The 15,447-nt window shown below is 42.4% G+C and overlaps 1 protein-coding gene across 1 annotated transcript in view; it reads left to right on the plus strand.

Moving 5' to 3' along the window:
- Positions 1–15,447, plus strand: part of CRTAM (cytotoxic and regulatory T cell molecule) — a 43,361-nt gene that overhangs the window by 4,847 nt on the left and 23,067 nt on the right. Inside the window, exons 2-5 of the mRNA XM_003923580.3 lie at positions 6,654–6,800; positions 9,957–10,109; positions 12,469–12,612; positions 13,886–14,047. Coding sequence (XP_003923629.2) covers positions 6,654–6,800; positions 9,957–10,109; positions 12,469–12,612; positions 13,886–14,047 — 606 coding nt within the window. The remainder of the gene's footprint in view (positions 1–6,653; positions 6,801–9,956; positions 10,110–12,468; positions 12,613–13,885; positions 14,048–15,447) is intronic.

Genomic DNA, 15,447 nt, shown 5'->3' on the forward strand with positions numbered 1-15,447 from the left:
CGTAAACATGACCTACCAGCAGGAATCGGTGACCTCACAGGAGAAACACCACAGTCACTCATTGTCAAGCTCTGTATGCTCAGCACGTGGGGAGCCATACAGGGCTAATTTGCAGATAAGAACTCTGAAGCTCAGACAGAGAGGACTAGAAAGTAGGTGTATGGAACTCAGGGTCCAATAGGAAAGCTTAAAAGTGAATGGGGATGTACATGTCTTTAGAGCCTGCAGAGGAGGAAGTGGTAAGCAAGGAAGATACCTCACACACCATCTCTCTGACAACGAAGGTGAAAGTCTGACTCCAAACTTAAGTGAAAGGAAATTCAAAAGAAGTTGCAATTTAGTTTCCAATGGCAATGAGAAGATCGTAGGGAAAGTTTCCTGGGAAAATACGCCACCAAAACTTAGGCACAGCATCCTGCTTTTCCATCTTTAACAAAACTAAAGACATTGAGACATATATCTAAGCACTACAGTGTAAGTAGAGCTGGGTGGGTCTGTGGCTTCTCACTGGGGCTATTCTTCCTTTCTACAGTGATTTCCTGTTTCTAAATCAAACATGGGGTCTACACGATAATACTGCAAGATAAGCAGACCTGTAAAGCCAAAAGCAAGTCTTGGTGCAAATAGTAAAGGAAACAGCTAAAATCCTGTGCCTCAAACGCAGCCTTTTCCATATGAAACTCAGGCATCTATGGTGTGGTCAGTCTGGTTCGCAGCCTGATACCGAATTCTCAGCAGCAAGTACAGACGTTAATCTTAAGACATACAGTACTTTAGCGTGTAATAAAAAGCCAAACTATATTTCATCACAATTTTTAAATGTTGTAAGAGTTAAATTACACTATTTAATTCATAATCACGCATACGAAGAAACAGACAAATGATATCATACATCCTTAAAATGGAAGACATTTATTCCTAAACAGGCTGCAGGTAAATCTCACCACTCCCATCTTACCCAATGCAGGCTTTCTGTTTAGACCATCACTTTACCAAAGGTAAGGACATTGGCAAAACTTACGTCAATGTCTAGTCCCCAAGGAGGAAATTAGGGCATGTTTCTTAACACTAGTCTTTATTCTATCATTGATTCAATGTGTAACTTTCTTCCAGTAACTTCCTTCCTGTTTCTCAGTATTTTTATTAGCAAGAGGAGAGCAAAGGTGTCTATCAATTACCTATGTTACAGTGCAGTCGTGAAAACTGGCATTAAGCCAGTAACTTTCAAGCTCATATTGTAATAGTTTCTAGAAGGAATGAATTTTAGAGAAATATAAAACATAGTCATTCTCCTCTAGAAACTTCAGTCTGTTTATAGGAATCAAGACAGTACACAAGAACTGAGTAACTAAGTAAAACAAGAAGCATCGAAGTGCTGTGGAAGTTCGTTCTAGATTCAAATCTTGGCTCAAAAACTACTTAACCTCTGAGCTTTGATATCCTCATCTGTGAAATGGGAATAACGACACAGTCTTTACAGAGTTATTGGGTTTGGGCCCGAGTAACTGGGCTATTTGCTGGTGGTGAAATATAAAATAACACATTTAGGGGGAGAGAATCAAGAGTCTGTGTTATACTTGTTAGGTTTGAAATGCCTTTTGAACTTCTTACTGATTGTCATAAAAGTGATGAGGCCAGATAAGATGACCTATGGAGTGAGTATAGAGAGAGTCTATTCGGGTCTGACCTCCGTTGTGTGGAGGAGAACCCAGGAATGGAGATGGGGAGCAGCAGTTGCCAGTGAGTTAGGAGGGGCGTCGAAGAGACTGACATCTAGGGGACCAAGTAAAAGACACTGACTTAAGAAGCAGGGAGTGATCATTTATGACGAAGGCACGCAATGGATTGAATAAGATATAGTCTGAGAATGGAGCATTGCTTTGAGCAATGTGAAGGTCTTTGGGAACCTTGAGAAAGAGCAATTTCAACGAAGTAGTGGAGTTGAAAACCGGGTCAGAAAACAAAGAGTGGGATAAACAGTATAGATAGTTCTTTAGAAAAATGTGTCAATAAAAGAGAGGGAAGGCCGGGCACAGTGGCTCATGCCTGTAATCCCAACACTTTGGGAGGCAGAGGCGGATGGATTACTTTAAGTCAGAAGTTCGAGACCAGCCTGCACAACATGGTAAAACCCCATCTCAACTAAAAGTACAAAAACTAGCCACGTGTGCTGGTGGGCGCCTATACTCCCAGGTACTTGGGAGGCTGAAGTAGGAGAATTCCTTGAACTCGGGAGTGGAGGTTGCAGTGAGCCGAGATCGTTCCACTGCACCACAACCTGGGTGACAGAATGAGAATCCATCTCAAAAAAAAAAAGAGGGACATAGGGTAGTAGTAGCTGAAATGAAATCTGACATTGTTTTGTTTATCCATTTTAATATGGGAGAAATAGTATGTATTTGTATGCTGATGAGTATGACAGGTTTTTTTTTTCTTAAGTGTTTGTAGAGACAAGTCTTATTATGTTTCCCAGGCTGGTCTTAAACTCCTGGCTTTAAATGATCCTCCTGCCTTGGCTTCCCAAAGTGTTGGGATTATAGGCATGAGCCACCACATCCAGCCAGATACAGTTAAAGAGAAAAAAACAAGGATGGTAGAATTATTTTTTGTACCAAATCATCTTTTGAGAGATGGGTCAGTATAGGAGGGAATTCACTGAGGAAATAAAATGGGATGGAAGCTGGTGCCCAAGTAGAGATAGCAGGTACCCAGTCCAATCACAGTGATGCAGGGCAGGCCAACTGTGCAGGATCAAAAAGCAAGTAGACGTGACTCAGGAATGACATTGACACATATGTATGCAAATAAGTTCATGTTTCAATAGCAAACAATTTATATGATGAAGAGAGAAGTGGGAAAACATCTTTTAATTTCCTTTTTTTTTTTTTTTTTTTTTTTTGAGACAGAGTCTTACTCTGTCACCCAGGCTGGAGTGCAGTGGTGCTAACTTGGCTCACTGCAAACTCCACCCCCTGTGTTGAAGTGATTCTCCTGCCCCAGCCTCCCTAGTAGCTGGGATTATAGGCACACGCCCTCAAGCCCAGCTAATTTTGTATTTTTAGTAAAGATGGGGTTTCATCATGTTGGTCACTCTGGTCTCGAACTTCTGACCTCAGATGATCTGCCCACTTCTATCTCCCAAAGTGCTGGGATTATAGGTGTGAGCCACCGCACCCGGCCACCATAATTTTATTATTTCACAGAGTTCTAATACCTCCATCTGTCTCTCTCTTTCTCTCTCTCCATCAAATAATGATTGTGTGCCATGAACTGATATGATTAACTACACCCTTGGCTGAAATCTAAGGTCCAAAAATAAAAAGAACTCATTATCATAGTTTGCTCCTCAAAATCGTTAATCCTCCTGAACTGTTCCAATTTAGGTTTACTGTGACTGGAACTGCTTCTTCCTCAATGTCTACTAGAACCTTGGAATGTTTAATTATAAATAGTTCCGAGCTGCAGAGCTACAAGGCTTTGTCTTTTGACACTGACCCTTTCCACTTTCCTTTGTAAAGCAAGAGTCAGTTCAGCTCTTCAAATAATCGTTATGCACTATTTACCAAGTAAGAGCAGCATGTTATGCTGACTATGGACGAAGTACTATACTAGGTTTTTTACATGTTTTTAAAATTGTCTCAACGACTCCATGAGATGAATACTATTGTTTTTCCTGTTTTTATGGTAAGGAAACTGACACACAGATATTGCCCAAGTTCATGGTGTTAGTAGTGGAGGAGCAGGATTCCAACTCAGTCAATTTGCTTGTGTGCATGTGAGTTACTCATTTCATCCTATGCCACCCAGGTTAGGGACACAGACGTGATTATGAACTGCTCCTCTCTGCAACAAGTTCAGATGGTACAAAGCCTAGGGGTCTATTGACAGATAACACAATCAAGAGCCGAAATGTTCTCAGAAAGCCTGAACCCTCAGTCCAAATTTACCAGATAAGACGGATCTAGGGAGAATATGAAATCTGAACTTTGGTTCCAAAATGAAATGCATCATCAACACAGGATAGGGAGATGTGATGTGACAGAAATTATCTGAAAAAGATCTGGGTGTTATGGGTGATTGCCTAAATAGGGGCCTAGTAAGATGTTACAGCTCAAGAGTGAAACCCTGGGGTTAATAGAACAAGACAGTCCAGAGGATCAGTGGTGATGTGAGTGAATGTCCCCCGATGCTCTAGCCAGCTCTGATGACATGTGAGTCCTCTGTCCCATGCAAAAAGGCATATTTTTGGAAGGACATTGACAAACTACAGCATGTTCACATGTGGCTGTTGGGAAATGGTGAAGAAATGATAATGAAACTAAAGGTGTAGCTTTTTAAATTATTTGGCCATGCTATGGAAAAGACATTTCCATAGGACCCAGTCTGACTAAGGGCTTAAGGGGTTGGACACAGTGGTATGGTAGAATGTCTTCCGGAAGTCTTTGAAAGTGAGACGGACACTCATCCTCCTGTTCCATGTGGTTTTTGCAGCAGCAGAGAGTTGGTCCCAAGTATCTGAGGGGCATCCACAGGCCTCTGGAATGTTATTCATTGTGTTGCAACTGTGTGCTTTGGGAACAGGATGCTCTGAACACTTAGGCGTGGGGTCAGGAGAACTGATGTGGGAGCCCCACCAAGAATTCCGAGTTAATTAGCAGTGACTGAGGAGGGCGGGACACACACTTCCTGAGTGAGTCCAGCATACTGCCAAGGTGGGGGACCGCTGGCCTTCCTACCATCCTGATTCGGATGTCATGAGGACACAATAATAGGGACTCAATGGCTTCTTAACTCTTTATTATCAGCAAAAATCCCTTGGAAGAAATTCTATTGCCATTCTCTATTAACATTATTCTTATTACTTACTCAATTATGGATTGATGTCACAGATGAGAGTATTTCCAAATGGCCAAACCTAAGCAGAATTCTGGCCTTATGCCTCAATGCTTTTTTTGAAAGCACAGATCTCTTTGTATTGCCTCCTTGTTGTTCATTATGGTATTGGTGGATGATATGGGTGTTTTTCCATTAGAACTCAAGCAAACGGTTTCCCATGAAAGCTTACGTGAATACAATACAATAATTCTGACTTATTTCTGCTAGAGGCTAGATTCAAATTAATGACCTAGGAATGTAACAAACTAAAAAGTAGACACAAATTAATTCCCAGAGCTCTCCAAAGCACTTTTCCTCATACTTGAAATGTATCACTCTCCTGGTTTTAATTTCTCCAAGAAAATAAGCTCTCCTGGTTTCTTTGTTGTGGTTGTTGTTAAGGTTTAAGATGATGCAGTAAAACTTGTTACATTTGCTATTCCTAACATATAACCCCATGGCATTCTTCTGTTTATAAAAGTGTTTTATACTTTCATTGATAAGAATTGTCTTTTCCTCAGGAAAAAAAAATTTAAAATATGAAGAAATAATGAATGACAATAAGCATGCCAAATCAGCAGGAACGCCAGTCTATTTTCCATCAATTTCTTTCTTGGGGAGATAAATGTGCAGCTGCTTAGAATCAGTTGTTCATCATTCTTCAGGGGTTGTGATTCGGAGAAATTAGACTCTTGTGTTTGTCTGAAGAAAGCTGGGCTGTGGAATATGGAGTTGAATGAGATCTTAGATCATCTGCCCTGTGGTGGATACGCTCTCAGACAGGTGGGGCTTAGCTACTTGCCCCGAGGGGCAACTCTATAGTTCACTAGAGCACTCCAATAGTAACATTCTTTCTTAGAATCCTAGACACACAACTTGAAAGTACTAAATGCCTATTTTTATAAGCTGATGCCAGAAAGGCTTACTTTTCTGGGGTCTTGAGGCTTAGATAGGCTGACGTAGTTACATAAACATGCCCTTTGCCATCCACAGCCCAGGGTACAGATCCCAGCTCCATGACCTCTGTGACCTTGAGCCTCTGTTTCCTGGTCTGTAAAGTGAGCATAGTTCTTCCTTTCTAGGATAAGTTTGAAAATTAAATTCCAGCCGGGCGCAGTGGCTCACACCTGTAATCCCAGCACTTAGGGAGACTGAGACCTCAGACTGAGAATGAGGTCAGGAGCTCGAGACCAGCCTGACCAACATGATGAAACTGCATCTCTACTAAAAACACAAAAACTAGCCTGGCGTGGTGGTGCGTGCCTGTAATCCTAGCTACTTGGGAGGCTGAGGTATGAGAGTCGCTTGAACCCAGGACATGAAGGATGCAGTGAGTTGAGATCGCTCCACTGTACTCCAGCCTGGGCGACAGAGCGAGACTCTGTCTCAAAACTAACTAACTAACTAACTAACTAACTAACTAACTAACTAAATATTTAAAAAGTTAAATTCAATACAGGGAAATGGCCTGGCACATTTCCTGGCATATGGCAGAGCAAGTGCCCCACACCTGTCAAACTGTAGTTTGAACTTCCCTTCCTTCCGTCAAAATCCTTCAGACCTGGTTCCAGGGTTCCCTTCTTCAAGAGGCGTCGTTACTGCTCCTACTCTCAGTTCTTAACTCACAGGTTTTTTTTTGTGTGTGTGTATTTGCTTATTTTTTTGGTTTCTAAAAGGAATAGATAATACGTGATTGAATGAATGAACGAGACAAGATCCCTGAGACAGTGTGGCCTCCCCGCACCGGCCTGATCGCCCCCATTTCTCTTCCTCTACAGAGGCCTCTCTGACTAACCACACAGAAACCATCACCGTGGAGGAAGGCCAGACGCTCACGCTGAAGTGTGTCACTTCTCTGAAGAAGACCTCCTCCCTGCAGTGGCTGACCCCCACAGGCTTCACCATTTTTTTAAATGAGTATCCTGGTAAGTGAAAGAAAGAGAAAGAAATGCCACCAGACTTCAAACTGAGGGATTTTCCAGTGGGACAGGTTGGTGGGAGAGAAAGGCTGCATGAGTCACCCAAGGGGTGGGCTCAGCCCACCTACTGTTACACGTGAATCACACCTCCAAAGCTTTACACCAGGCTGCTTGCTGCAGGGCAGGAACTGTGAAATGGAAACCCCACCAGAATGGTTGTTAAAGGGGGCTCAAATTACAAAGCACATTTCCACGTCCCCACCCCACACTCACATCACTTTTTCACTCTCAGTAACCATCAAGCAACCACAGCACAATAACCCACAGGCAGCCAACTGACTGGGGGCACCGTCCTCATGCAGCCACCACCACCCCACATAGGAAGCCAGCTGCTCCATTTTCCACCCGTGCAATCCAAAGGCACATTACAAAGCTCCCTTCCAGATAGCTCTTTTTCTCCTGGTGGTCTTAACATAAAATCAAGATTTCTAAGCAATAGAAATAGGCAGGAGGTATCACATGGAAATGAGGGCAGTCATTTCTTTCTTCGCAAACACACACGATGGAAGTGCAAGATGTCTGAGATGGAAAAAGACTCTTAAAAATCTCTTGGTTTCATCCCTTTGACTTTAAGCAGGGTTTTACTAAACCCTAGATCATTTTATATCTCCATTTAATATTCCTAACCGCCAAATACTTGGAAAAGTCTAAAACAACACATTTCATTCTTATTTATAAAGCAGAGCCTCTTAAAACATGTCGTTTGCTGGCTGGGCAGCGTGGCTCATGCTTATAATCCCAGCACTATGGGAGGCTGAGGAGGGGGGATCATTTGAGGTCAGGAGTTCAAGACCAGCCTGGCCAACATGGTGAAACCCATTCTCTACTAAAAATACAAAAATGTTAGCTGGGTGTGCTGGCACACCCCTATACTCCCAGCTACTGGGGGAGACTGAGGCAGGAGAATCACTGGAACCCAGGAGATGACAGTTGCAGGGATGCTGAGATAGTGCCACTGCACTCCAGCCTGGGCAACAGAGCAAGATTCTGTCTCAAAAAAAAAAAAAAAAAAAAAAAGGTTATGTGCTTTGAAAGCATTATTAGATACTGATATGTTAACATAAAGAAATATATTATTTTGGCCGGGCGCGGTGGCTCAAGCCTGTAATCCCAGCACTTTGGGAGGCCGAGGCGGGTGGATCACGTGGTCAAGAGATCAAGACCATCCTGGTCAACATGGTGAAACCCCGTCTCTACTAAAAATACAAAAAATTAGCTGGGCATGGTGGCGCGTGCCTGTAATCCCAGCTACTCAGGAGGCTGAGGCAGGAGAATTGCCTGAACCCAGGAGGCGGAGGTTGCGGTGAGCCGAGATCGCGCCATTGCACTCCAGCCTGGGTAACAAGAGCAAAACTCCGTCTCCAAAAAAAAAAAAAAGAAAAAAGAAAAAAAAAGAAATATATTATTTTAAGCTAAAACAACCAGTAATACTAGATTCCAGTAGAAGTAAACACTAATTGTTAAAAGTTCTGAGAGAAAAAAATTTAAATAGAGATAATTCTGTGAAATAACGCTTTTTGCTGTTTTGGTTTTGGTTTTAGCAAACTGGGAGAAGAGGGACACTCTTGGATTTCTGCAGCAGAATGGCTTGATCTAGCTCAGTTATTGATCTTGCCTTCCAGTGGACATTGGACAGTCTGGAGATAGTTTTGATTGTGCCACATGCAGAAAGCAGGCAGTGCTCTGGCATCTAATGGGTTGAAGCCAAGGATGCTGCAAACATCCTGCAATGTACAGGGCAGCCCACAACCAAAGAACTCTTGACTCAAATGTCAATGGAGCCGAGACTGAGAACCCCTAAATTCTAGTTCATATACTATCAGTGCCCCAGGGCACATATTGTTCCAGATAAGGAACACCTTCCTTGATCAGTCATTCAAGGCTCAGCTATCATAGACTTGCTCATGTTATACATCTTAACAGTAGAAAACAAAAATAAGCAAATGAAAACACTCATGTCAGGAGCCTCTGATTTGCTAAAGTTTTGACCTTAGATAGGAATCCCACGTCATTACACCATCAAGAGAAACACTTGATATCGGCTGGAACTTTCTGGAGCTGACCATTCTTTGCCGTTGGCTAAATACCTGGAAGGATGAAGTCATAACCTGTGGGAAATTTCAGATAATAACAAACTTTAAAAATAAAAAATACAAAGCACTTATCAATTGGTGCATTTATCAAGGCATTTACTTTCCAAACTTTTAAAATACAAAATAAAAATCACTGATCGGTTGGTGCATTTATCAATGCATTTACCTTCCATTCTTGACACTCATTGTGACCAGATAATCTCAAATGAATCAGATTTCAAAGACGTAAATGGCATTTTCCATTAATTTTGTTTGTTTGTTTGTTTTGAGATGGAGTTTTGCTTTTGCTGCCCAGGATGGAGTGCAATGGCACGATCTCTGCTTACTGCAACCTCTACCTCGTTCAAGCGATTCTTCTGCCTCAGCCTCCCGAGTAGCTGGGATTACAGGCATGAGCCACTGCCCCTGTCCTAAAAATATTTTAAAAATAGAAACTACTCCTGCAACCTGAATCCTTCATCTGCATAGTGTTTTTACCTTCCTACAGGCACAAATAAAACAACTTGTTTATGTCACAGAGCCCACTATCAAAATATTCCATTTCCTAAAGTAACTTTGAGAGGCATCAACTACTGACAGTTGAATTTGGAAGGCAGCTCAATTTGTGCCTTTAAAGTATGAAAACAGGCCGGGCATGGTGGCTCACGCCTGTAATCCTAACATCTTGGGAAGCCAAGGCGGGTGGATTGCTTGAGCTCATAAGTTCTAGACCAGCCTGGCCAAAGTGGTGAAATCCCATCTCGACTAAAACACAAAAAATTAACCAGGTGTGGTGGTGCATGCCTGTAGTCCCAGCTACCTGGGAGGCTGAGTCATGAGAACTGCTTGAACCTGGGAGGCAAAGGTTGCAGTGACCCGAGATCATGCCACTGTACTCCAGCCTGGGCAACAGAGCAAGACTCTGTCTCAAAAATATATATATATAAAAATCAAAAGCTACTCCTGTGAATGATCAGTCTGTGTTCATTGTATACCTTTCCTCATGACACTCTATTTCCCTCTCGTATAGCTTTTAAAAATTCCAAATACCAGCTTCTTCATTACTCGGCCAATCAGCTCTCCATCAGCGTGCCTAATGTGACCCTGCAAGATGAAGGCATGTACAAGTGCTTGCATTACAGCGACTCCGTGAGCACAAAGGAAGTGAACGTGATTGTGCTGGGTAGGTACCTGCAAGTAAACCCAGCGTGGGAGCAATATGGATAGGAACACGAAATATTATTTTAAAACTTAACCTTTTAGTTTAAAAATGTTGCCTAGAGCAAAGCATTGCCTGGGACTCCTCTGCCATCTTTTATTGAAAGGAAACGGAAGAGAGCATGTTGAGAAGCAAACCCTAGATTGAACTATGAACTTGTGAAATTTGTCTTTGACGGCAACTAAATTTTCTCTCTGGGGACCTAAAAGAAAAGAGAATTAATATTTGATGAGCTGTGACTATGTGCCAGGCACCATGTGAGGCCCTAGGGAATCAAAGATGAATTAGGCACAATCTCTGCCCATAAGGAGTTTGCACACTAGCTCGGGAAGCAAAACATGTATGTAAATGAAGTGGAACCTCGTGACAGCAAATCCTAAGATAGAATGAATTCAGATGTAGCTGCACTGCTTAATCTGCTCAAATCCTCTCTGCCAAACAATTCCTCTTTTCTGTAGGAGGGTGGAATTGGGAGGTGCAGATAGGAAGTGACAGCCTCCTAATTGCCTAGGACTTGCTCAGCTCTACAGATGGTCAATCGTGTCCGGTATGTGTCTCACTATCCTTACTTGTTTTGCTTTCTGTGGCAGAACAGATCAATTAAAAACATTGCTTTTTATTGATCTCTAAGTAACGTCATCCCACGTATCACCAGAATGAATGTCTTAGACATCTCTTGTTGAATTATTGCAGTGTGGTGCCCGCCATGCAGTGAAGACCATGGGAAAGTAGCCGAGAAGGGGTGGCTCTCAGGGGGTTTTGTGAACCAATGAAACTCAGCTCAGCGTTGCCTTCTCCTTGTAAGGGAGCACACATCTCGGCTGGTTGTGTGCCCTTCAGGGTTCTCATTGCACCCCATGCATACCTCTGTCATTGCTCTCAACACATAATCTTTTCATTAACAGTTTAGGGGCTGAAGCTACAACGAGACTGTTAGCTACGTGAAGGGTCATGTCTTTTTCATCTTTGTATTGCCAGCAAGTAACACATCCAATATATATATGGAGCTAAGAAATGCCTTTATGGCCGGGTGCGGTGGCTCAAGCCTGTAATCCCAGCACTTTGGGAGGCCGAGGCAGGTGGATCACGAGGTCAAGAGACCGAGACCATCCTGGTCAACATGGTGAAACCCTGTCTCTACTAAAAATACAAAAAATTAGCTGGGCATGGTGGCGCGTGCCTGTAATCCCAGCTACTCAGGAGGCTGAGGCAGGAGAATTGCCTGAACCCAGGAGGCAGAGGTTGCGGTGAGCTGAGATCGCGCCATTGCACTCCAGCCTGGGTAACAAGAGCGAAACTCCGTCTCAAAAAAAAAAAAAAAAAAAAAAAGTGCCTGCCTTTACCAGGTCTTGATGGCAGATGGGTGAGTTAAGTAAACAGGGAAGAGTTCAGTTCTGGACCGAAGTGGAAGTAGAACGGAAGGAGGAAGAAGTAAGCCTAAGTAGAAAGTATTTCCAAGACAGAAGTATAAAGAAAAAGGATGAATGTGCCCTTTATAAGAGAAATGCACCTTTAATGTTAGGAGGGGACAGAAGAAGCTTTCCTTGAGGTGAGTCATAGACTCACGAAAGTTTAGAGCTGAGAGTCCACTCCGTCATGCCACAGACAAGAAAAGTAGTATACCAAGAAGCTGAAGGACTTGCCCAAGTTCTTACAACTAGTTGGAGACAGAGGTGGTACTAGATTTCACATCTCTCTTCCTCATCTAGTGCTGTACCCACCAAATACAGTCATATATCACATTTTAAGAATTGTTGCCACATTGCTTGTTTGGGAATTTTCAGAGACGAATGACAAGCTTTGCAAGCACATAAAAGCCCTTCACTTGACTATTCTGGAAGAGATTAAGTTAACAATACCAGATTGGTGTGGGGGCTCACGTTTGTAATCCTAGCACTTTGGGAGGTGGAGGTGGCCAGATCACTTGAGGTCCTGAGTTTGAGAGCAGCCTGGCCAACATGGAGAAAACCCCGTCTCTACTAAAACCACAAAAATTAGCTGGGTATGGTGGCAGGCGCCTGTAATTCTAGCTAATCAGAAGGCTGAGGGAGGAGAATTGCCTGAACCTGGGAAGCAGAGGCTGTAGTGAGCCGAGATCGTGCCTTTGCACTCCAGCCTGGTTGACACAGGGAGACTCCATCTCTCTCTCTCTCTCTCTCTCTCTCTCTCTCTCTCTCTCTCTCTCTCCATATATATATATATATATATGCTCATTAATTAGAGTATACTCTACAACAATCACCTACAGATTATTAGGCTCTGTGCTTTGTTGAGATATGCAGACCGTATCTAATTAAACACAGAAACATCCATTTTTTTCTAGCAACTCCTGTCAAGCCAATCCTGGAAGTTTCAGTTATCAGAAAGGAAAATGGAGAAGAACACGCTGTACTCATGTGCTCCGCCTTGAGAAGCAAGCCCCCTCCGCAGATAACCTGGCTACTTGGGAATGGCATGGAGGTCTCCAGTAAGTGGAGAAATGGTTCTATTTTCTTCTTTGTCTTTCTTCCTACTCAAATTTCCAGGGGATTTTTCAATGTTTTGGCACCCTCTGGTGGCAGGAGATGCCAGAAGACACCATTTAATATTTCATTAGTTCTTTTCCAGACAAGTTATTCTTATAACCAATCAATACTATGACTTAATCTTATAAGGTTAATCACAGATCAAGAAAATGTTTTGTTTAAAACAGATAAAAAAATCTAAAGTGAAATATGACAACTTCTTAAACTTTTACAAGTTTTCTAAAATAGATATAACACAGAAGTATAATATCTCTGAGCGTAAACTTTTTCCCCGACACAAAATCAAAAATACATTTGACATAATACATGTAATTGGGACAGATATGGTCTTCTCGATATTGTTTAGTACTATATTGTGCCATACCCACAAGGACAGATTAAAAATATTCTTGTAGCAAAGCATCTAAAGGTTGAGCCTTTGAAATAGGACAACTAATTATGGTGCCTGGGTACTGTTTATAGTTTGCTTACATTTCAACATTCAGTACCTTACCTTTGATATCTATGTAATCAACTTTTTTTTTTGAGATGGAGTCTCACTCTGTCTTCCTGGCTGAAGTGCAGTGGTACAATCTCGGCTCACCACAACCTTCACCTCCCGGGTTGAAACAATTCTCCTGCCTCAGCCTCAGGAGTAGCTGGGATTACAGGCACATGCCATGACACCCAGCTAATTTTTGTAATTTTAGTAGAGACGGGGTTTCACTATGTTGGCCAGGCTGGTCTTGAACTCCTGACCTCAGGTGATCCACCCGCCTAGGCCTCCCAAAGTGCTGGGACTGAGCCTGGAAGGTTAATCAACAAAGGACCCTTTACAGCTGAGGACACTGAGGGCCAAATGGAGTTCTAGAGAGAAAAGACCTAAACCCAGATCTGATGCCCAGCACAGTGTCAATTCTACTTCATTATAAGACTTCCCCTTTAATTCACCTTATTCATTTAACCAGAATAAGGTCTCGGGTCTTTGTGTTTCATAACATCAAGCTGTCCTTCTTAAGCTTTGAATTTTTTTTTCCAGTAGTGAAAAATTTGTAGAAATTCATCATCTACTGTCATACATCTATTGCCTTTGTGATGAGAGCCAAGCATATACAAAGCAACTGGCTGAGGTTAGAAATCTAATGTTTGCCATGAAGTCAAGGCCATTGGCCTCTAATAGAACCAATCACATCCAATAGCATTAAATAGCCATAACCTCTTTAAATTGCTACATAGGTGGAACCCACCACGAATTTGAAACTGATGGGAAGAAATGTAATTCTACCAGCACTCTCATAGTTCACACATACGGCAAAAATTCCACGGTAGATTGCATTATCCGACATGGAGGACTGCAAGGGGGGAAGCTAGCAGCATCCTTCCGGTTTGAAGATTTGGGTAAGAAGAACTAACGATTGTCTTTAATAATTTTTGATTTACTTTAATATTACACTATCGGGCCAGGTGCGGTGGCTCAAGCCTGTAACCCCAGCACTTTGGGAGGCTGAGGCGGGTGGATCCCAAGGTCAAGAGATTGAGACCATCCTGGTCAACATGGTGAAATCCCGTCTCTACTAAAAATACAAAAAATTACCTGGGCATGGTAGCACATGCCTGTAATCCCAGCTACTCAGGAGGCTGAGGCAGGAGAATTGCCTGAACCCAGGAGGCGGAGGTTGCAGCGAGCCGAGATCATGCCATTGCACTCCAGCCTGGGTAACAAGAGCGAAACTCCATCTCAAAAAAAAAAAAAAAAATTTCACTATCAAACAAAATTAAATGCAGTGGGCAAAGTCCTTCAGAGTGAGATTACTGCCAACAAAACTCTTCCTAATAGCAAATTCCTCCCGGTGAGTGACAGAATTTCAACGGTTCTAACGTTCAAAACAACCCCAGTTCAGCAGAAAGCCTAGCAGAGTGCCATATGCAGATAGTGTCATGCTTGCTTTTTGATAATGACTTTAAATAGTTTTATTGCAGTTGTGTTTGTGGAGCAGTCATGAAACATACTACATCTTTGCACTTGACCCAGAAGGAGATAATATTAGCTGAAATAAACCTAAATTGTCAATATCATTTTATGTCAATATGAAACACACAGTTACATGAAGACATGATTCCTGTTTAGATTTATTTCATTTATTTTATTTATTTTTTAAGACAGGGTTTCACCATGTTGGTCAGGCTGATCTTGAACTCCCGACCTCAGGTGATCCGCCTGCGTTGGCCTCCAAAGTGCTTGGATTACAGGCGTGAGCCACCACGCCCGGCCTATTTTATTGTTATAACTGCTTTGAAGACTTTAGTGTAACCATGTTAATATTCTGAGTTGAACACCATTTTAAACAACCAATATTAAATGTTAAGAGAAGTTGCCTCCATTCTCAGAACCTCTAATCTGTGATTCTTTCCCCAAAAGTCGAAGAAATAATCTTAAAACTGTACACAACTCTTCTGAGCCAAGAGGTATCCTTTAAGATGCATGAATCCTATAGGATGTGTACAATTAGCAGGACTCTGAGTTTCATTGTTTTACAAGGTACTTCTCAGTGTAATAGATTCCTGAAATATAAGGAATTATTCACATTAGTGAAAAAGGAAACTGTTGGATGACAATGCATTTATTGAAAAAGCTCTTTTATCAGATGAAATAGCTGATGCTGAAAGGCAAGCTTGCTTAGGAGACTCTCACTGTGGGAAAGCTGCCATGCTGCCCTATGGGGGCTGTGGCTGTGGTTAACAGCCCCCGCCCTCCGACTACTGCATGCTTTCCATGGGTCACTTTCTCACCAAACCAA

This window comes from Saimiri boliviensis, chromosome 6 (genome assembly GCF_048565385.1).
Source record: "Saimiri boliviensis isolate mSaiBol1 chromosome 6, mSaiBol1.pri, whole genome shotgun sequence".
Classification (NCBI taxonomy): domain Eukaryota; kingdom Metazoa; phylum Chordata; class Mammalia; order Primates; family Cebidae; genus Saimiri; species Saimiri boliviensis.